General features: G+C 44.3%; 1 protein-coding gene across 1 annotated transcript; it reads right to left on the bottom strand.

Moving 5' to 3' along the window:
- Nucleotides 1-3323: 3323 nt before the first annotated feature.
- ACCS (1-aminocyclopropane-1-carboxylate synthase homolog (inactive)) lies at nucleotides 3324-22452 on the bottom strand. The gene is made up of 15 exons (XM_032790410.2): nucleotides 21265-22452; nucleotides 19331-19953; nucleotides 17713-17772; nucleotides 14755-14825; nucleotides 14066-14135; nucleotides 13469-13535; nucleotides 12514-12611; nucleotides 11748-11825; nucleotides 9842-9942; nucleotides 9075-9164; nucleotides 7928-7973; nucleotides 7635-7776; nucleotides 6858-7000; nucleotides 6052-6205; nucleotides 3324-5848 (listed from the first exon to the last, which is right to left on the bottom strand). The coding sequence occupies exons 1-15, from the start codon at nucleotides 21899-21901 to the stop codon at nucleotides 5550-5552; spliced, it is 2679 nt and encodes an 892-aa protein (XP_032646301.1). The 5' UTR covers nucleotides 21902-22452; the 3' UTR covers nucleotides 3324-5549.
- Nucleotides 22453-22746: the final 294 nt, after the last annotated feature.

Here is a 22746-nt window from a genome sequence, read left to right as displayed (position 1 = left end):
ATAATAAAGTGACAACTAACAGAGCATAGATTTATCAAGAACAAATCATGTCAAACCAACCCAATAGCTTTCTTTGATAAAGTAACAAGCACTGTGGATGGGGGAAAGCAGTAGACGCGGTATATCTTAACTTTATAAGACTTTTGATACTGTCATTACCTTCTCATAAACAAACTAGGGAAATACAACCTAGAGGGAGCTACTGTAAGGTGGGTGTGTAATTGATTGGAAACTATTGTCTGGGAACACTTTATCAGTGGTTCACAGTGAAGCTGGAAGGACATACCAAGTGGGGTCCCACAGGGATCAGTTCTGGGTCTGGTTCTGTTCAATATCTTCATCAATGATTTAGATCGGGGTGGCCAGTCTGAGTCTGAGAAGGAGCCAGAATTTACCAACGAACATTGCCAAAGAGCCACAGTAATATGTCAGCAACCTCCCATCCGCTACACCCCTCCAGCCCACTGGCAGCCCCGTTAATCAGCACCTTCCCCTCCCTTCCTATGCCTCCTGCCCACCGCAGTCAGTTGTTTTGCAGTGCACAGGAGGGTCTGGTGGGGAGGGGTTCGAGGGCACGGAAGGCTTGGGGGAAGGGGAGGAGTGGTGGCAGGACCTGGGGAGAGCAGGTGATTGAGCAGTGAGCACCCACCCCCCCGCAGCACACCGGAAAGTTAGCATCTGTAGCTCCAGCCTCAGTCAGCACCTGTGCAAGGAACTGCATATTAACCTCTGAAGAGCCGCTAGCGGCTCTGGAGCCACAGGTTGGCCACCCCTGATTTAGATAATGGCATGGAGAGTACACTTATAAAGTTTGTGAACAATATCAAGCTTGGAGGGGTTGCAAGTGCAAGGATAGGATTAAAATTCAAAATGATCTGGACAAACTGGAGAAATGGACAAATGCATAGTATTCCACTTAGGAAGGAACAATTAGTTGCACACGTACAAAATGGGAAATGATTGCCTAGGAAGGAGTACTGTGGAAAAGGATCTGGGGGGCATAGTGAATCAAAAGCTAAATATGAGACAACAGTGCTGCAAAAAAAAAAAAAAAAAGCAAATATTGTGGGATATATTAGCACAAGTGCTGTAAGCAAGACTTAAATAGTAATTCCTCTGCTCTACTCTGCGCTGATATGGCCTCAGCTGGAGTACTGTGTCCAGTTCTGGGTGCCACATTTCAGCAAAGACATGGACAAATTGGAGAAAGTCCAGAGTGCTCTCCCGTCGACTCCTGTACTCCACCTCAGTGAGAGATGCAGACAGAGTCGATGGGGGAGTGGCAGCAGTCGACTCACCGCAGTGAAGACACGATTAGTAGGGCTAAGTACGTAGCTGAAGTTGAGTAACTTAAATTGATCCCCCCTCCAGCGTAGAACAGGCCTTAGCTGGGACAGACTTTGCCCCTTCTGTTCCAAAGGGGAATTCAAACAGTCACAACTTGTCTTGGCGCTGCTTCCACAGCTACATTCTCAGTTTCTGGAGACAGACATGCTTAAGAGTCTGGCCCACAGATACCTTCTTAGACGGTCCTCACACCTGTAAAATCATTTGCACGTAAAAAATGTCTAACACACAGCACACATGAACAACAGAGCACGCAACCCTCCAGTTAGGGTTACCAGATAGCAACAGTGAAAAAACGGGACAGGGATGGAGGGTAATAGGCACCTATATAAGAAAAAGTCCCAAAAAACGGGACTGTCCCTTTAAAAATGGGACATCTGGTCACCCTACCTCTAGTATTGTTTTCCTGACATTTAAAAAATACAAAGTATTTTGCCCTTATGTATGAGCAGATTATGCCCCCTCTTGCAAATATGCACATTTTTTGTCTCTTTTAGTGTACAAGAAGTAAAATAAACCCCTTAGTATTGTTAATAAGAATCATTTTACTGACCAGTGAACATGAACATCTGGGAAACACCCATTTCAAAGTTGTATATTAAAATAATTTCATTGTTGTATATTAAAATTCACCAGTTCTGCGAATGACTAAAGACCAAGGAGAAAATAGAGCCAGCACTAGTTAATGGGTTGCTTTTGTTTATTACAGAAATCTAAAAAAGAAATAAAATAAAATAGTGTTTTGATTTATTACTGCCTGAAGAGTCCTTTCATGTCCTTCATTTCAGAAAGCCTTCTCCCTCACTTTGCTACTGCTAGACTGAAATTTATGCAGCTCAGTGACACCTTGGGAACATCACAAAGGGGAAAGGAGGTAGTTTGTCTTTCCTTTGGCTCTCTATTCTGGCATTTCTCTTCCCACCCTCTTCAAAGATGTAACCAACTCAGTAACTTAAGTCGTGCTTTACCATTCACAAGCAGAAATTCCAGTGTAAATGTGAAATAAATTTTAATCAGCACAGAGAATTTACTGAAAAAAATATGGCTAAAGTCTGAGAAAAAAAGGATGAGTTAGTAAGCAAATAGAAATCTTTTAACTATTGCATTGTTTTGGAACCATACCCTTTTCTAGCCTCCTCCACTTAGGCATCCAAAAACACTTGATGAATATTTTCGCTCCATGCCTGAAAGCTGGAGAAGCATTATCCCCATTTTACATTTGATTCACTTTTGTCACATTGATTGTGGCAAGAATTAATTCACTCCTAAAATCAAATAAACCCAATTTTTAGATAATGTAAGCTGCTTCCCATCCCTTTTAATGACAGACCCTGCTCCCTTATCCCTCACTTTATACAGATTAACTGTTCCTTTTTCCTTGATAGAGAAGGAGAGACTACATCCTTGCATGGAGTGAGCTGGGAATTGCTATCTGCATCGGCAATGTCTTTCAGTCAGAGGAAAGGTGTCTCTTTTGAAGCCAATAGCTTCTGGAGAGATAAACTGCAGGAAAGGACCTTTCTGTGTAGGGTGAGTGGTTGCATGAACGTAGTGCTTTCTTTTATTGCTTGAAACACCCCAATCATTGTTGGTGTGAGTGCCTATGAGATATGGGAGCCCACCTCTTACTGTTCACTCAGTCCTGCTCTTCACGTATAATATCAATGCTGAGAGGAAAGTTCCAGGCTGGATAGAAGAATACTTCTGACAATGTAGCTCCTGTTGCTCTGGACAATAGTTTTACTATACTGATAGACAAACTCCTTCTATTGGCATAGGCTATACTACAGAATTTTGCTAGCACAGCTACAGTGCTGTGGCTGTGCTGGTATAGTCCCCATAGAGGTAGACATGACCATTATGAGATTTCAGTACATTCAGCTATGTTAAAACACAAGTTTCAGTTACCACCAATGGTACACCTGGGCATGTAACAGGAGTGGAGACCCCCTTCATAGATTATATTCACAATCATATTTATTTCTTTTCTAGGACACAACTTGCTCTTGCTCTAGATTGACACGGATGGCCTAATCTACACTTAAAAAAGATAAGCTGACATAGCTACAGTACACATGGGTGTGAAAAACCCACATCCAAATACCATAAGTATGCCTATCTAACCCCCAGTATACATGCAGCTAGGTCAACAAAAGAACGCTTCCATCACTCGGGGAGGTGGTGTTCCTATATTGCTGGACAAAACTCTTCCATCACTGTAGGAAGCATGTACACTATAGCACTACAGTGGCACAGGTGTGCTGCTGTAGCACCTATACCAGGTGTGAGCAAACTACAGCTCATGGGCCGGATCTGGCCCATCAGGGCTTTGGATCCGGCATGTGGGATTGCCACCCCCGTGGCCCTGCAGGCCCCGCACCGCTCCTGGAAGCGGCCAGCATCATATCCCTGAGGCCCCGGGGGGGCAGGGGAGGAGCAGGGGCAGAGGGCTCTGCACGCTGCCCTCGCCTGCAGGCACTACCCCCCCACAGCTCCCATTGGCCGGGAACGGGGAACTGCAGCCAATGGGTGCTTCGGGGGAGGTACCCACAGGCGAGGGCAGCGTGCGGAGTCCTCTGCCCCTCCCTCCCCCAGGGGCCACAGGGATGTGGTGCCAGCTGCTTCCGGGAGCAGCGCGGGGCCAGGGCAGGGAGGGCCTCCCCCTGGTACATCCCACACCTCTCCTACACCCCAACCCCTTGACCTGAGCCTCTTCCTGCACACTGCATCCCCTCCCATACCCAACCTCCTGCCCCAGCCCTACATTCATGGCCCTGCATGCAATTTCCCCACCTAGATGTGGCCCTTGGGCCAAAAAGTTTGCCCACCCCTGACCTATACTGTAGACATTCTGCAACTCTTGGATGTGAACATAATATGTCCTGCTTTGTCTCAGAGGAAATCAAACTAAGGGCAAAGGAAAATGCTTTATACCAAGAGATCAGTTTACCAGCTACATTACAGTTTATCCCCCTCTCACAGAATGCAGCTCAAACAGGCTCTTTCAAAAACTAAAGAATCGTGTGTAACCAGAAAGTTACCCTCAGAAGCTGTCTGATGTAACAGTTTGGATTACATTTTTTTAAAGTTCTTTGATTGTGGGGGAAGAATCATAGAATATCAGGGTTGGAAGGGACCTCAGAAGGTCACCCAGTCCAACCCTCTGCTCAAAGCAGGAACAATCCCCAACTAAATCATTGGAAGGTGCTGGTTTGATAGCTCTGAAGAGCCTGGCAGCAGCAGGGTGAGCACTCTCTATATTGTCCTGCCAAAGTGCCTTATTTCTAGCCAGAACACCTTCCTAGCATAATGGAGCTGTCTACTCTCGATGACCCTCTGCATTCTTTGCCCATTTTGTTGGCAATTCCTGCTGAGAAGCTATCAGACCCAGTTGTGATGATGTTCTTTTACATGAACACAAAAAGCTGGACTGAGATAGCCAAGCTCATTTAAACACAGGGCACCAGATCGCTCTATTATATATTTTAAAATCACAGTGGACCTGAGGCTGTAGGGGAACTAGTGATCCAGAAGTGAAAGGCTCCACAGTACTAGTTAGCTAAGTCATTCGATCCCTTCTGTTGGAATTTCTCTCTCTCTCTCTCTCTCTCTCACAGACAGACAGACACACAAACAGACAGACAGACACACACACACACACAAAAGTGGTCTATATATGAACACACTCTTATTTACCCCCAGCTGAGAGTCAGGGCAAGTGCTTGGTTCTAACTGTCAATACATGTCATATTACAGTGGGTCGAGGAGAAACACATCTTCTGGGGCTGAAGGAATTAGTTTTCTCTGCACTTCATTCAGGGAAGAATATAAAACATCATAATTATCTCAAGTTTCTGTCTCCCTGGGAACAGTGAGAGAAAACAAGAAGCAGCATAAAAGATGACACGATAGTGCCTTATAAAAAGAGCCAAGAGCTTATTCATTTGAAATGAATTATAAAATACGAGGCAAGGGGCAGTGGCAGAAGCAAGCCCTGCATCCTCCATTCATACCTCAATACAGGGAAATGGGCTATACAATACAAAGCAGAGATTCCAAAGAGGAGGCCTGGATAGCAGGTTTTACAAAGTGATTTCCTCACTATACAGAAAATATATTATTTGCAGGAAGTCAAATACCAAGCAGTTAGGGCTCCGGTGTCAGTCCCTGCTCAGATAAGGCCCATGGAGGAACAGGGGTCCCTACTGTTTCCCCACCAGTTTGCTGAACACATCATAGATCTCTGGCTTCTCCTGTGCAAACTGCTCTGCTGTGTTCTTCTGCAGCCAGTCAGATGAGCGCATCTGCTGCTGCAGGAGGCCAATTAGGTCACCGAGGTTAGAGCCACCAGTAGAAACAGGCTCCTGGTGACGGGACACAAAGATGACCTCATCTGTACTGTCTGCTTTGCCGTCCTGGTCTGACTGGCAGGGCTGGTCCTTGTCCTCAGACAGAATCTCGTGCTCCCTCTCTTCCAGGACTCTACGGATCCGCTGCATGCCTGGGGTAGTGTGAGAGAGAAAAAAACCCACAAGGGTTACAACAAAAGCAAAAGAATCCCAAAACCCTTTCCAAATGGACTTGGGGTAGGGAAGTGAAGAGAAATGGAGGAGGCTAGGGATAGAGGGTAATTTGAGAAGGGAATGAGGTGCCCAGAGTGCAGGCAAGATTGGGTGATGGAAAGGGGAAGGAAATGCCACACACCTAACTGTAGTCGGTGGGTTTTGTCAGCAAAAATGATACGGAACCACCCCGGCTCACTGCACTCAAAGGCTTTGCCACAGGACAGCAGAACCTTGTTATCCAGGAATCGCCTCCAGAGCAGCATCTCCTCTTCAAATGTTCCTGTCCTAAGGTACTGGGAGCAGAAGGGTAAGGCGTTAGTAACATGCAGGTCACTCCACTGAGAAGCCTCAGTGCTCAAGATCAGTAGTAATGGAATTGGGACCCAGCAGCCACAGAGCTCTAAGGAGAAGGCTTTCACATGGAAGATGGAGAAGTTTGGGTACCCAACTCTCTTTAGCCAGAGGGAGGAGTTTCAGGACATGGGAGCCTTGAATTGAGGTGGGGAGAAAAGTGGCAGCCCCCACCAAGGAAAAAAGATGAGTAAACTATAATGGCCTAGGGAAATTTTTTCTGTCTCCCAGCTGCTGCAAATGGGTCAAGCTATGATCCCCATGGGACCTGGGGAGACTGGTGAGTAGCTAGGATCCCTGAGGAATTGAAGCAATTATGGTTCCTAAGAAGAGGGGCTGGGGCAAAGATGGTGAAAAGAGACAGAATGCAGTTAGAAAAGATCCCAAGCAAGAAGAAAAATGTGTATACAAACTAAAGGGACCCATTAACCATGCTTACAAAAATATCCTGCACCTCTTCCTTCCAGTTCATGAGAATGATTAATTAGGATTCAGCAATGTGTTTGTACAACTACATCTAACTCTCCTCCAGAATCCATTGTGCCAAATGTTTGCCTAGCCAGAGGAACAGCCTCCTCTCCTGGGACCACTGACCTTTCGGAAATCGATCCAAACAAAGAAGCCGGCATTGCGATTGAGGAAGGGAACCCCAAGGGTCTTCAACTCATCTGTCACATAGGTATGGGCAGCTTTCAGACGGGCATGGTTGGCCCGCAGATATACTTGATTGATCCAGTCTAGCCAGGAGGAGAAGAAGCTTCACAAATTGACCAATAATTCAGTTTCAAAAAGACTTCCTCCATGATCATTTATGATATATGGAGTGGAATTATAAAGCCTCTATCCATCTTTCACCCTATCCCCTTCTTTTTTCATCCTCAGATTCTCCTCCACTGCAGTACGCTAGAACACAAACACTATTCAAGAGCTTAGTGCCTGTCCTGAATTCTATCCTCCTTTATCTAATCTCCTGGTGGAAGTTTCCCTAGACCTCAGATGTCTGTTGTGAAGCCGCTGCAATTTGTTAGCGTGGAACCCAAGACAGAGCTAGAAATCTGTTTCACAACTCCCAGAAGCTCATATCTTTTAATTCTCTTCAGCAGACTTTTCAAAATGGGGACCCTGTTGTTCAAGTAACTGCCTCCAAGCTCTTCCTTCAACCCTGCTCATCCTGAGTGCACCTTCTCTTTCTATGACAATCCTACATAATTGTCAACCACATCTAATGTGCAGCCCCAGGATTATGAAAGGTTGTCATTTCAGCTGCTTTAGCTAGAGACCCCTTGGGAATGTAGGGAACAGATCCTCTGAGCTCCCAGGATAATAGAGAAAGGCAAATCACTATGTCAGAAACCACTCTCTCAGACTCACCTCTGTCTCGGAGCAGCTGTGCCACTTTGTATTGGACAGGTCCACAAACTCCATGGAAGTAACACAAGGAGGCCACTGCATTGGCAACATCTTGGTTCTCTGTATACAAAGTGCCAAAACGAATCCCAGAGACAGCAAAATCCTGCAGGAAACACACACACACTGATTACCCTACTGCAAAGGAATGCAGGATCCCATCACCACTATCTTATTGTTTCCAACACAGGGTCAAGGCCTCATGGGATATCAGGCTGATTGCATAGCTGAGTTAGACCTGGCATGACTGAACTCACCTTGCTAATTCCCCACATCACATGGGTCCTCTGTGGATCAGGCAATCTGCATGTAGAAGGATGCACACAAGGCAGTTAGTGTCATAGGTGCAGAAGCTTTTGCATCACCAGTGCAACATTCCAGAAGCAAAGCAGCAACATTTCACAAGGACAGACAACATGTCAGGGGACATGAATGAAGCAGTATAAGGCTAAATGGAACCTACCTTTAAAGGAACACTAGGAACTAATTTTATGCAAAAGTTGGGTCTATCTTAGGTACTTATAAGGCATACATCACTATATTATCTAAGTGTGACACTCAAGTTGCAAATTATAGGTCAGACTGTTAGAGCTGCACATACAAAAGTGCATTCAATTCTAAAAGAATCAGGCCCCTGCCAATATGTTTTATAAAAACTAAAATGACTTTTTTCATCAATTGTTTTAAAAATGTCAATGAAAACATGAGATTTTGGGGGACAGTTTTAAATTTTCCCTTGCAATGTTGTGAATCCAAATTCAGGAACAGTGGGCTAGCACCCGAAAGTGAAACCGATTAGAATCAGAAAATAAAACGGACCAACCCAGTTTCACTGTCCCAAATGAGTGGTGCACAGATAAGAAAAACAGATTCATTGGGAAAAAGTAAAAGTAAATTTAAAAGTTCTCTATTCAGCAATCAAATGAGTTATTAGTAACACAAGCAAGGAATATTTTTAAGTATGAGCTTTGTAACTGCTGTGTCCCTTTAAAGCATTAACTAATAAAACCCATTCCCAGACAAGTAGTAAGATCTCAGTGCAGCTGCTTCTGTATTAAACAAAAGTAAAGAATGAAAAAGACTACAATCCTTACATGCACCATTAAAACCAGGAGAAGGGAACAGCAGTGTTTGGCAAAGAAAAAGAAAGATAATGATCAGCAGGAAATGAAACCTCCTTTTCAAGTTTTTAGAAATGTTGCAAACAATGGACTAATGAACACATTCAAACACATTCAAAAGTGTATCAACCTGCAAAGTACCCTGGAAAGAAGGAAACTATGAAGCAATCAACATGAGGCAGAGTCTACTGGGGCACGAGTCAAATCCCAGTCACAAACCACCAACATGACAACATGTTGCACAATTGCTAACGGGTGGCCAAGGAAGCAGTGCAGACTTTACCTGTCCATGCCAAGAACGCTATGGAATGTGGCTGATTCGTCAAAAACTGACAGCATGTAGATCTCATCTACTATTACATGCAATTCATGCCTGAAAGGGAGAAAACGGAGATTGTGAGAGAATAATACTCTCATAGTCTGAGGGCTGCTTCATGTATGCAGAAAACCAGACTGAGGTCCATCAAACTCATTTCTTGTCACTCATCACAATCATGACACAGAAAGAGTTTGCAGTCATTGCTAATTCAGGCTTATTAACTCTCTCATTTAATATTCCACTTGAGTAAACTCTATCATCATCTACAAAAGATGGACAGAAATTTAAAGGGGAGTGGGTAGTACGTGAGAAGCTGGAATTCCACAACTGTCTGTCTTCTAATGTGCACATATGAAACAGCTGTGGAAAATGAACCCCGTATCCCATGAATAGCAGAGCTGCTGTATCTCACCATATCCCCATGAATATGCAGCAGACATAGCAAATTAGTGCATTGTATAGCTCACTAGAACTCCAATAAACTCCAATATCGTATCATATCATATGGCAAGTGCTTGGCCAATCCAAGGGTGGAGAAATGACTGCATGGTCCACCATCTTATCTCCCCATTCTCTAGTCTTAAGCTCTTTGTTGTGTGGATACCAGACTAAGTTATTTTCATGGCAGAGAGGAAAGTTAGAGCCAGAAAGATACAGACATGCTGACTGGTTCATCAGACTCAGAAAGTCATCTCTGACCTGGGTCTCCTCAGACACTTAAACTGCCATACCTTTTAGCAAACTCCAGGTAGTCCCGTAATTCTGACAGGGAGTAGATGTCCCCTAAAGGATTTTGGGGGTTCAGGAGAATTAAGGCTTTCACACCAACACCCTATAAAACAAAAACACAATATAATGTTAAAAGAACAATACCTGTGGGGTAAATCTTCAGCCCCCTTTTCTAAAACCACAAGACTCCCCTAATAACTCACACCTTCACCATGCACCACAATGGCATCACACCTAGTGCCCAGAGCTATAGGAGACATTCAACTATGGGATGTTTTAGCAGGAGGACAAAGAGATTCTTGAAGCTACCTGGTTCACAAAGTACTTTGCGGCCTGAAGCCTGGTTTTAAGCACCACTGACATCTGGTATACTAATCCCTGACAAAGACTCTCTTACATTTCCCCCATTGTGAAGAGGAGCTGAACAGATGCTGCAGCTGTGCCACTGTAGCACTTCTGTGTATACACTACCTGCACCAACAGGAGGGATTCTTTCATCAGGGTAGGTAAACCACCTCCCTGAGAGGTGGTAACTAGGTCAATGGAAGAATTCTTTCTTCAGCCTAGTGCAGATTACACTGGGGGTACATTGGCTTAACTATGCCGCTGAGGGGTGTGGATTTTTCATACCCCTGAACAATGTAGTTAAACCAACTTAATTTTCTAGTGTAGACTAGGCCTTAGATGGGAAGAATAGAGTTGTGATGGCATCAATGAGTGGAGTGGGGAAGTCAGAACTCCAACAGTGTGATCAGAAACTGCTCACATCCCAGAACATGCTTTGGAATGGGAGACCTCAGAATGGATAAAAATTGATTATTAAAAAAAAAAAAATAAAACAAATCAGATGTTTTAAATTTAAATTAAATTTGAAATTGACAACCTACATTAATGCCTAAACTTCTTATAATCTATTAAAATAATTTAAATAAAATAAAAATTATAATATTAAGAAGTACGTATCTGCTTTCAAGTTTTAAAGAAAATCAGATCACTGAACCTTTGGAAGACACTGGCTAAGCAACTGGAACCAGAGTATGTTGACATGCTAAACAAGCTTTTGACAGCCGTAGCCTGTTCCGCAAGTATAGAGAGAATATTTTCCTCATTTCAGTTTATTCAACTAGTTCAGTCCAATGATTAATTAATTCAAAGTTAAGAACCTAACTGGGAGCTGAAAAAGCAGGAAAGCTCATTCTCCCTCTTCCAATCTATGAAAAAAATTAGGTGTGAAAAGATGACACCTGCTAGTTCTAAAATCTTGAAGAACATGGTGACCAGAAAGAACTGAATTCATTATCTACAGATAATACTTCATTTGTTTAATAATTAGTTTTAAATGCATACATGTTTTGATAAAAAAATTTCCATATGTATCCTGTACATTTAAGGTCATTTTATTTATTTTAAAAAAGCTGTTTTTGTGCATTTCCATCCAAACAAAGCTTGACGCAAATCAAAAGTAAAAAAATTAATCATCATATAGTAAAAAGTCAAATGATATAATCGCTTACATAAAATTGCATAGATACAATGTATTCTCCCGTTAGCAAAAAGAAGCACCACATTTAGTACAAAGGCTATTAGTTTCAAATCAACCTTTTTTAATGGTTTCCAACCAATGAGAATCAACCTTTCTTTAGGAAAATAACTAAAAAGTGCCATGGTAAAACACAATTAAGATTGATGATTTAAATCATGATTAAAATTGGTGATTTAAAAATCAATTTACCCTGGGAGATCCCAGAGCAGATGGCATTCCAATGATGCAGAAGCATGTCTAATACACCTGTATTAGAACTTGCAGTTAAAATCTGCCCAATACTTCATCATTCTAGATCTGCACCCCGACTTTCTCCTGCAGACACCACCAATGGGCCCAACAAGGCCAGGTTCAGCCACACTCACTTCTGACCGGGCATCCTGTAGGGCCTTCTCTAGCTTGTCCACTGTGAGCTGGAAGGGCCGGGTGCTTGTTCCAGTGATCTGAAAGGCACCCACAAGATAAAAGCAAACAATGTTACTACAGATGTTCCATCAACCATTTCTGTACTAAAGTATTTCCCAAACCACAAAAGCCCAGTAACAACCCAGATTCCCTCTTCCTCACACTATGGAGGGAACAAGGAAATAAATAAAATACAGGAGACACCGATACTGGATCTGCCATACATACACATATTGCCTGGTTATCCTTGGACAGACAGGACAATGCAAAGTTCCCATATGTTGCCCCATCCCTGGGATCACCTTGAGGAGGAGAGTTCAGTTGATAGTTTTTCTATTCTTGGTTTTGCTTTGTAAAAAATGTCAGGTTTGCAAATTTCCAAAATTCCATTAATGTTTGTTTAATGGGAGTGGAATGCTGGACAGAAAGGGCCATGGGCTAGTGATCACATCATAAGACTGGAAGCCAGTCAGGGAATCTCAAATTCTAATCCTGGTTTGCACACTGAATCTTGCTGTGGCTTGGTACGTCACTAAAACTCTATGTGCCTCAGTTTCTTCAGCTGTAAACTGGTGGTGCTACAGGTAAGCTACAACTAAGCGGTGTTGTGAGGACTGTTTGAAAAGCTCTCTGAAGCCAGAAAGCACCATGGCAGTATTACTGTGCCTTCCACCAATACCAATTCTTTCTACCTGCAAAGATTTGTTCCCCCACCCCAATTCTTACCTTGCTGTCTAAATAGGCATAGACCAGCTTGACGTTACCATACAGGAACACACTCTGGGTGATACCACCATAAAAGGGGGTAGCAATCAGAACAGCTTCTAAAAATCAAGAAAACAAAGCCAGTTATCATTAAAGCAGTGTTTCCCAAACTTGGGATGCCGCTTGCGTAGGGAACGCCCCTGGCAGGCCAGGCCGATTTGTTTACCTGCCTCGTCCCTGGCAGGTCCAGCCGATCGCAGCTCCCACTGGCCGCGGTTCGCTGCTCCAGACCAATGAGAGCTGCTGGAAGCGACGTGGGCTGTTGCTTTCAGTAGCTCCCATTGGCTTGGAGCCATGATCGGCTGGACCTGCGGACGGGCAGGTAAACAAACTGGCCCGGCCAGCCAGGGGCTTTTCCTACACAAGCGGCGTCGCAAGTTTCAGAAACACTGCACTAAACTCACAATCTTTTCTTCCTTACTAGGGCACTCCATCTGAGCTTGGGAGCTTTTGCTTATGGTTCCATTTTTGAGGTCCATGGGAACATTTAAAAGTTACATTTTGTCCGCTTTCCTTTAGCAATACTTTTGTGTTTTACTTTTAACTCCCAATTCCAGGTCTCAGCGCATCAAACAGTCACTCTTAAGAATCCACTCAACATGAGTACAGTCCACATTTCTACAGCTACATCCAGAGGTGCAACTACATTAAAATGGCAAAGAGTGCAGGGAGAGCCAAAAGTGAGACTGCAGGAGTCCCACTGAGGAGGATATACATTTGATAGTAAAAAGTTCAGGGAGGCATCCTCCTCACTTGTGGTTGCACTGAAAAAATACGGCATTTGGCAGAAACTCCACAGTAAGTCACAGCCACTCCGCAGTTAAACCCCAACATACGGTATTTGTAGTGTGACTACCATGTTGCCACCAAACAAAAAAAGTATATTTTAAAAAAATTGGAAAATAACCCCACTTACCCCCTGGATCACAGAGAACTGTAGCTAATGCAGAAAACAGAGAGCCACAACCATTCAACACAATCACCTATAGAAGAGACAATGGGAGCAGATGTTAATTCTGTTCATTGGAATGCCACAAAAATAATTCCTGACAATAACACTGGAATCTGCTCTCTCCTCAATCCTTTAGCAGAGCAAAACTATTCTTGACTCAGTTATGAATCCAGCTTCAGGTGAATCAGCAGACCAGTGCAAGGGGGCCCTGGGACTGGAATGACTGAGGAGCACTGGCATAGCAGGGCCCAAGACTGGCGCAAAAGGTGTGACTACAAAGCATGACTGAGGGCCACTTCCAGGATGGTGTGGGAGGCAAGAGTGAAAGAACAAAGGAAGCTATATGGTAGGACTGAAATACATTAGCTGAGCTGAATGTGAAGAATGTCTGGAAAAGTTGCACGTCACCTTCCTGACACTACTAGTGATCAATCCTTCCCATTTACATGATAAAAGATTCATACAGCTCACACTTAAACACTGTAAAAGAAGATAGAAGAACCTGTTTCACAGTGCATGGCAATATGTTAGAACACACATCAGTTAAAATCAATTACCCACGTTTTCTGCCTTGAGAGGTGCAGGAGCCTTGCAATAATAAGTCAAAAATCGAGCCACTTCCTCCCGTAAACTGAGAAAGACACAAAAGCAAAGATTGATTATTCTCCAAGAGACTGGGCTCTCCACAGGTCCTCATCACATAGAAATAAAGCCAGGGCACAAGAGACTAATGTGTACAGCTACAAAAAAATAAACAAAGAGGAAAACACATATCCCGGGCCACTTATTCCATACTATGGAGGTGGCTTGCATATATGGCAAAAATCATGGAAATTATGTATAACTCCACACATATTTCTGAAGGATTTAATTTGTCAAGACATAGAACATAGGAAGGACTAATGGTCCAGCAACATCCACTACAATTGTATAGAAAAGTGGGCATATCCACCTACTAAACATGCACAATACTTTTTTTTTTTTTTAAAGCAAACTGGAACCCACTCATATATTTTGTAATTGGATGAACAGATAGGGAGACCACTTAGGGATCTGGGAGGAAGAGAAGGATTTAATAGCCTAGAGAAGCTTTATCCAACCAATCCAGCAGAGCTGTTTGTACTTATGCATTCTGAACAACCTGAAGGTAGCCTTTTCCCATCGATGCATTAGGAGAACATCTGCATGCTATTTAGAAGGCAAGTATTTATAAAGGGAAACTTCTTGGAGACTTAGAAACTTCTACTTACAACATATGTCCTTTCCAATCAGGATACTGCAGCAGTGGAGGCTCCATGAGGTTCATATCACTCTGCGTCAGCTGTCAGCACCAAGAAGGAGACAGGTACAACCATTAAAATCAGAAGCACAAACAAATATATGGACAGTACTCATATATATACACACACACCCCACTGACTTCAGCGGCCTTATGAGGGGTTTTAGAAACTATTTGGCCATCAAAATTATGCAGCAATGCTTCCTTGCACAGAGATCTGCAAAAAGGAAGCACAAAGGCTAATACAAAATGAACGCCATGGAAAAGAGATCTCTGTGGATCACTTTTTGAACAAAGCAGCCCTTAGGGCCCTGATGAGGGCCTGACCCAAGTTCTGAGGATAGTAGCTTTCAACTAACTGAGAATTAAGGCCATGTTATGAGGGCTTTCTATACAGATCCAGAGAGCCTTGGTATGGCCATGAATGGCAGATGAGTGGTTTTCTTCTTCTCCTAATATGAATGGATTATGTCTAGCTTTCAGCTATGCCTCAGTTTCAAATAGCTGTGTCTCCTCCACATCTATAATTTTGCCAGGACACAGTAAAGGGTAACAGGAGTTTTCAAGAGGCCTAAGAAAGGTGAAACTAATCTCTTGAAAGTGCTCGTTTGGGTCTTCCTTAAGAGGAAGGCACGTCTTTGGGTTTCAAAGAGAGTTTCACCTGAGTTAGGGGGCTGGATCAGTTGCCTTTAACAATTTTTTTCCAGATTACACTTAAAAAAGTAAGCATACTGTTTTCATTTAAACATTTTCAAAGCTACAACTAGCAGAGTTTCAAGCAGTCCAGTCCAAACAAGTCACAAAGGGAAGCAGAGCTGTGATCAGAGGGGGTGTATTTTATATGAATGGAAACAAATCAACAAACATTTACATTCAGTGCATTCTCACAGATTTCATAAAAGGAGCCCAAATTTAAGGGTGGGGACCAAAGAGGAACAAATGCAAAGGAGTAGGAGGGAAACCAACATGCAGATGTTAAATCTTATAAAGTAATTTAAAAAAAAATCTGGGTTGGGGTTCTGATGCCTTGAGCTGGGGCTCTGATGGGTTTAATGGGATTGCCTTTCATCCCATGTAGAATAATAACTTTGGGTGGTATAATCTTTTACAGCTGGATATGTATCCTGAAGTCTATGTAACACACAAGCGAGTCTCATTTGCTTTCTCTCCAAAACCCAGCTGGCACAGCACTGCATCAGCAGGCTTGGCCCAAATGACAACACAATGGGAAGTAAAGGAGTCCTTTAGGATGATGCCACAGAAGATGATGGAACCAGCTGGGTCAATTGGCAGGGAACAATATTGGAGACCTCATCTCTGGGCTGTCAAGTCCACGGAATATCACTGGACTTAAGGGTAATGAATTACAGTTACTGTTTTCACTTATAAAATATAGGCATTGGCTTCCAAGTTAGTGGCAAGATTAATATCTCATAACCTCCAGTAGCATACTATTCTGTGAGTCAGTGCAGTAGCACTGGAACGTGGCAGTTCATAAGTTGGAAGAAACATCTTTTCTCCGCTCTGAGCCTGTTCTAGTATGCCTGAGAACAAGCTCATCTGACTGCTGCTAACAGGCAGGAGAAAGTAACCCACTGTCATAACAAGGCTAATCAAGATACAGTTGTCCCTTCTCTGACATGTTAACTGCAGACATTATACTAAGGGTATGTCTACACTACCCATCAGATTGGCGGGCAGCGATCAATCCAGAGGGGATTGATTTATCACGTCAAGTCTAAACACGATATATTGACCCCCGAGTGCTCTCCCATCAACTCCTGTACTCCAGTGCCGCGAGAGTCACAGGCAGAGTTGATGGGAGAGCAGCAGCAGTTGACTCACCACGGTGAAGACACCACGTTAAATTGATCTAAGTACGCAGACTTCAGCTGAAGTTGCGTAACTTAGATCGACACCGCCCAGCCCCACCTAGTGTAGACCAGGGCTAAGTCCCAGGAGAAGAGGTAAAGGGGGAAAGGAAGGAACAACCTAGACATTCTAAAAGGCACCTTGCAGGCTTCTGCACACAGCTATTAGGCAGCAGTTCTGCCTTACCTGTTCTGTTAGCTGGAAGGCCGAGTGTTGGGGTAGTGTCTCCCCGAGTCAGTGGCATGGCAGGCAGAAATAAAACAAGGAACTTTTTGAGGGCTGGCAGTGATGGAGTGGGAGTGAAACAACTTCAACCAACTACAGTAGAGACTTGCTGTGCCAGAAACTCAGTATCCCACCCTTCCTCACCTCTAGGTAGGACAAACTGCTGTCTCCCCAATAACAGCCTGAATCTGGGTACACGGCTTAATGAGAAACATGAGTTTCTTTTAGCCCAAGCAGTCTCTAGTTTGAGTTATACTGTCTGTACTGTGCCTTTCCCTGGTGTAACTAAGCAAGACCACCAATTAGTGGTTCACCCAGTTTATTGGTAATACCCTCACTGGTGCCAAATCCTCTCAAGCTTTGAGATAGTTCAGAACTAGATAATAACTGTACAGCTTGATAACAGGCCAAATCAAGCCTCCTCGGTCTCCAGATCTGTGCGACTTGGACTCATCTCTATGTGAATTGAAGAGCCGTCAGCAGAAAAGCAAATGTACTTTATTTTCATTTGGTTGTGTGTGCCAAGCAGTGCCCCAAAGGCAAAGTCTCAACTGGATGATTAGAAGACACCATCATTTCCAATCTATCTCTGAGAAGATAATTTAAAGAAATGCACAACCCAAAATGAAATAGGGAAAATGGACCAGCCAATGGCCTTCTGCATCAGTGCCAGCATGGAAGAGGGGAAGAGACATGACAGCTAAAAGGTAAGTGCTCTGGGAAATTATTGCTCTGTGAGGGATCTGAGCAATAGTTGCAATCCAAGCACATCATCAGTACTAAGTAGGAATTAAGTGGAGTATTCTATATTTCTTCTGGGGATGTGACTTACCCGCTTAGACATTAGATCAAAGCAGAGTTTATTCTCACTGGTACCAAAATTAATTATGCCCTGGAGAAAGAAAGAAATCATTGTTTAGGGAGACAAACTACCACTAGGCAGCACTACTTGCATTTCAACTTTGTTGTTGCCCCTGCTGCTGTTACTGTGCCATCTCAAAAATCCTAACAAGGTAAAGGAGATAACAATGGATGAAAAACAAGCTTCACAGAACACTCATCACATATATAAAAACTAGTAATTTATACAAGTGCTTAATTTATTAGTCAGTAAACACTCTAGGGACGGGTATAAAACAAGGGTTTATATTAGTTTATATAATGTGTATAAGTAATTTAACCTGAAATTGACTTGTTAATGTAAATCTGACCTTAACACAAGTTTATACATTTTTTTTCCTAGCTGAGAAAACTGGGATTTACATTGCTGTGACAGACAAATTGTGCTTTGGAAATATTTCCATGTTCAAAATATGTGTTCATCAGACGATGACATTGCATTCCACTAATTTACTCATGCATATGGAAACTTCATTTTTTACACAGTGCCAAGTATGAAGGCAGGTTAGAGTATTAGCCTTTTCTCTTGGCATGCTCATGTCACAGCACAATAAAGTACAGAGAGAAAAAAAAACATTAACATATTTTCACTTTTGAGGCTAGGGTGGGTCACTCGAGAAATTAAAAAAAAATACACAGGGTGGTATACTTATGACATTATTATAGCTTGGAACCAGTTTTAGGTATAGAATTTTAATTTCTCTTGTAAATAAATATAGGCAACACTGAAGAAATGATAAAGTTTGTCCCTTGGGTTGCACTTATTGTATTGAAGGATAATGTGATATTGGTATACTTTGTGTTAAAGGTTCTAATAGTCAACTCTCATGATACTGCATTGCAGGACAGACAGTGTTTGAAGAAGTTAGGATTAGTAATTTTAAGTTAAGATTACTGACATTTAGGATCAGAACCTAGGGCTTATTTTTAAAAAACCTCATATACTTATTACTTTAAAAATTTTTAAAAAAATACATTACCCTGAAATGTTGTAAATCTCATACCCTTGCAACAAGCCTAATTATATTGCATAAAGCAAGTGACAGGCAAAAGGTAAACAGGCAGCATCAGCTTTGAAGGGTGAATTTAAAAAATAAAAAAGGCAGTTTCCTAAATGTCAGTGTTGCAAACTCCTCCTTGGGTTCTGAAAAGTCAGTTGGGTCTTTCTACCTCTTGCATCATCAACAGTGATAACATGTTGCAACCAGAACTCAGTGGATGACATTGAAGATGATGCAGAAGGGAGAATAAAGTTCCACTTGCTCTCCTGTAACTCTATTGGCACTGCAGGCCTAACAATAGTTTGACAGGAAATTGAGCAAACATGACCCAAATCTGCAGACGGTGCTGCTCCCTCCTATACAAAGGAGCTCATTTTATGTAATTAATTTTCTGTGCTTTATTAAAATGAAAAGATTGACCTGACTGGCATCTGTGAGATAAAAAAAAGTCATGTTCTAACCCAAGTCCTGTCAGTGAGTCTGAGAAATGACCCTGTTTAGTATTTCTCCTAGCAAGAAAGAAGTGCACAGCAGTGGAACCTCACTCACATTAGGATTTTTGTCTTCATCGTACTTATCTGCATGATAGGCCTTGTATCCCTCTTCTGTCGAGCCACGAAAGAGGTTAGCAATGTTTCCTCGAGCGGAGAGGAAGGGGCTGCTCTGGAACTCGCCAGGGTTACAGAAACTGTACATGTCGGTCCTTCTCTCAGAAAGTGGTCGCCCTACCTGCATGGCCCTCACCTCCTGCAGGCCCCCTCCTCCTCCCATCCCAGCGATGTCAGACAGCACCTGGATGAAATCCGAGCCCCGGGGCAGTGCAGCAGAAGAGGGGGAGCTGCTGTTGTTCTGCTTTAAGATGCTAAGCATCTGAGCAAAGACATTGAACATGCGGAACTCATGCTCCCGCTCCAGTTCAAAACGTCGCTGCTCCAGCTGCATCCGCCGTTCCTCCACTTCCATATCCCGCTGCAAACGCCGCTCCTCCATCTGCAGAAAGCGCTCCTCCATGGCCCGCTGCGATGTCAGGGTCTTCAGTAGGAGGTCATCAAGGGGGTCCTTCACTCGCTGGCCTTTCCGTTTCTTCCGCAGGCGGTGCAAGGTGGAGAAGCCAGGCCGAGGGCCCACACTGTGGATCCGGGATGAGGATGCTACGTTGGGCTCACTGAAACCTGCAGATATTTAGAGACAAAGAGAAAACTAAATTTGACAGTGCAGCGTACTGACTGATGTGAACATACACGATTGCCCTCCACTGGACCAGTTTGACCCAGGTCTGTTTACGTAACCCCATTGCCTTTCTCTGACAAAAATCAGATCTGTCCATGGCAGAATCCCACAGCAAGGATGAAGTCAAATCTATTAGGTACATCTGAATGTTGAAAAAAAAACATGTTTTTCATTTAACCTCATATGTTGAATTTGCCATTATGCATCCAAACTTTGGTCTATCTAGTTCAGTATTCTGCCTCAGGCAATGATCCAAACTAACTCTAGTGGATGACAACCCCCCTCTCTTAAATAGTGCACTTGGCCAGTTGAGAAAACATCGTGGTGAATGGAAGAGAGGATTCCTTCCTGACTTCACAGTGATCAGCATGAGGTCACTGTCTCCCTCCCAATAGATGTATCCAAGACTCCATCCATCCCAGACTTCTCTAAAATCCCAATGAATTTCTAAACTTGATGCATGGAAGCCAATTCTGCAGATTAGTTAAATTTGAGGTAAAGCTGTATCTTCTTTTACTACATCTAAATGTGTTTCCACCAGTCACTCTCAAAGAGTTTCCCCTTTCCCACGTTCTGTCTAGTTAGTATATTGAGACTGAAAAAAACAGTGTCCACTAATTAGTCTCAATTGACACATGGCTAAAAAGACTAGCTACAAAGAGGCATAAGAAAGGAATGCAAATCTGTGGATATCCGCTTTATATCTGTGAATATCCGCTGACCACGTTTATGGCTCATGGATGGATGCGGATCCAAATTTTATATCTAAAGTCGTGCAAATCTGCGGATATCCACTTTATAGCAGCAGACCATGTTTGCACAGGGCTCTAGGAATGCAAGGTAAGCTGATTCATCCAAAGGATTCTAGCCTATCAGTGAAAAGAACAGGGACTCCTATCACAATGTGGTATGAGGACTCAAGAGAGCCCTTTTAATGTTCAAATGAGACCACAAAATATGAAAATTCTATCTGGATTTGAGATGCTTTGATAGAATTGACATGTAGGAATTTTGCATAGCACCTGTGCTTGCCTTTAGGAGGTGTCAGTCCCTCAATTTCACACACCCTAGTGTGCACTGATTTTATGTGTCTTTTATACCAACCTGCACTAAGAGACATTTCAGGAAATATTGAAAGGCTATTAATGCAGAACCTATTACTCTACATTAAAATTGTCTGGGACAAGGAACCTCAACAGAATACATAGTTGGTAACACCAACCTCAGGCTTGAATGAGAAGAGACTGTCCTACCTGAAGGTGAAACACTGGTTTCAATGGGAATTTCCACCCTGGAGATAGGAGAGTCATTCTGGGCCCTGTCCAAGAAAGCTCTCTCCATCTCATGTTCGTCAGGGGAGCCCTGTTGGTAAGACATGGATAGTGGGGGCTCCGGGGTCAAGCAGTGTTCATCAGAGTCCACCTCCTCGCATTTGATTTCCATCAACTCAGGGTGCTGAGAGTGTCCGAAATGTAGATCTGAGGGGGTGAAGTGGTGATGGTAGTTCTCCACCATGCTTCCTTGTAGTGCCTGCTGAGACACCACACTGCCACTCAACGAACTGTAAGAAAGGGAGGGACGGCTGGTCAGCACCCGGTCCATCACCTCATAGAATTTCCAAGTCCTGCCACCCCTTGGGGTCTTGTTGTTGTCCTTGATCCTACGGTACTCCAGCTTCATCTTTTTTATTTTCTCCCGGCACTGATCCCCAGTCCGGTGGATGCCCTTCTCCCTCAACACCTCAGCGATTCGGTTGAAGACATGCTGGTTTCTCAGGCAGCTCTCCAGCTCCATCTGAACGGACTCATCGGCCCAAAGCTGCAGGAGCTCCACCACTTCAGGGTCTGACCAATTACTGCCCCGCTCATACTTCTTCCCCCGAAAATCCATTATTCTTGCCCCACCCCAGTATACGCAGGAACTCCTGGGGGGCAGAGCCAGTAGTAATGGAAGGGATGGGGGATGAGGAGGTGGTGACAGGGTTTCTGTACTTAGCCCAAGTGTAACAAACCCCCAGGAATGTGGGAGAGGGGAACTAACACGGGGCTGCGGTCATTTGTGACAGGAAGGCCTGGCTCAGCCAAACCATTGGGACAATCCTCCTCAGCTGCCCCAGGGATGGCTCTGCCACTGTGGGGGGCGGGGGCTGCCCCCCTTTGCCCCGCCTCGCGGGAGCTCTGCTCCTCCCCCTTTCCCTCCGGGAGAGGCTCTGCTTCCCTTCTCCTCAGGCGGTCAGCTAACCCGCTTGGGCCCAGCCCGGCTCGGCTCAGCCCAGCACGGGTTAGCCCATCCGCTCTAGCCGGGCGGGGCGGGCTCCTGAAAGCCTGGGCAGCATGTTCACATCCGGGGTGACGGCACATGCGTGCTGCCCTTATTCCGGGATAACTTTGGTCCGTGTCAGTCACTCGCCTCGCTCCCCGCGGCCGGGCTGGGCGAGCCGCACGGAGCCCCAGCCCCCCGGCTCGCCTCCGGCTCTCTCCCCCTCCAGCCCGGTCCCGCCCCCTGCTCCTCCAACAGGGGGGTGGAGCCAGCGGGGCTTGTATCCGGGCAGGAGCTAGCGGTGGCGCGGGTTTGCCGGGGAGAGGCCCGGCCCGGCCCGGCCCGGCGGGGAGCTGAGTTCCTCGGCCCAAGCAGAGCCGCTCCCACCAGCCCGGCCACGACGGGCTGCCTCAGTTGTTCTCTGCTGGGCACAGCCGGGGGTGGACAAGGCAGCACGGGCGGCCTGGGTAGCCGCT

Source organism: Chelonoidis abingdonii, chromosome 4 (genome assembly GCF_003597395.2).
Source record: "Chelonoidis abingdonii isolate Lonesome George chromosome 4, CheloAbing_2.0, whole genome shotgun sequence".
In the NCBI taxonomy this organism is placed as follows: domain Eukaryota; kingdom Metazoa; phylum Chordata; order Testudines; family Testudinidae; genus Chelonoidis; species Chelonoidis abingdonii.
The sequence above is the reverse complement of the archived record's forward strand: the minus strand, read 5'-3'. Positions and strand labels throughout refer to the sequence as shown.

Bases quoted from the DNA above. Each gene is read 5' to 3' on its own strand.
- ACCS (XM_032790410.2), bottom strand. From the start codon at position 21,901: ATGGATTTTCGGGGGAAGAAGTATGAGCGGGGCAGTAATTGGTCAGAC. The intron at 13,536-14,065 runs GTGGGTAATTGA...TCTCTTCTATAG, and splicing joins CACCTCTCAAGGCAGAAAAC to GTGATTGTGTTGAATGGTTG. The intron at 7,974-9,074 runs GTAAAGTCTGCA...TTCTACATGCAG, and splicing joins AGCGTTCTTGGCATGGACAG to ATTGCCTGATCCACAGAGGA.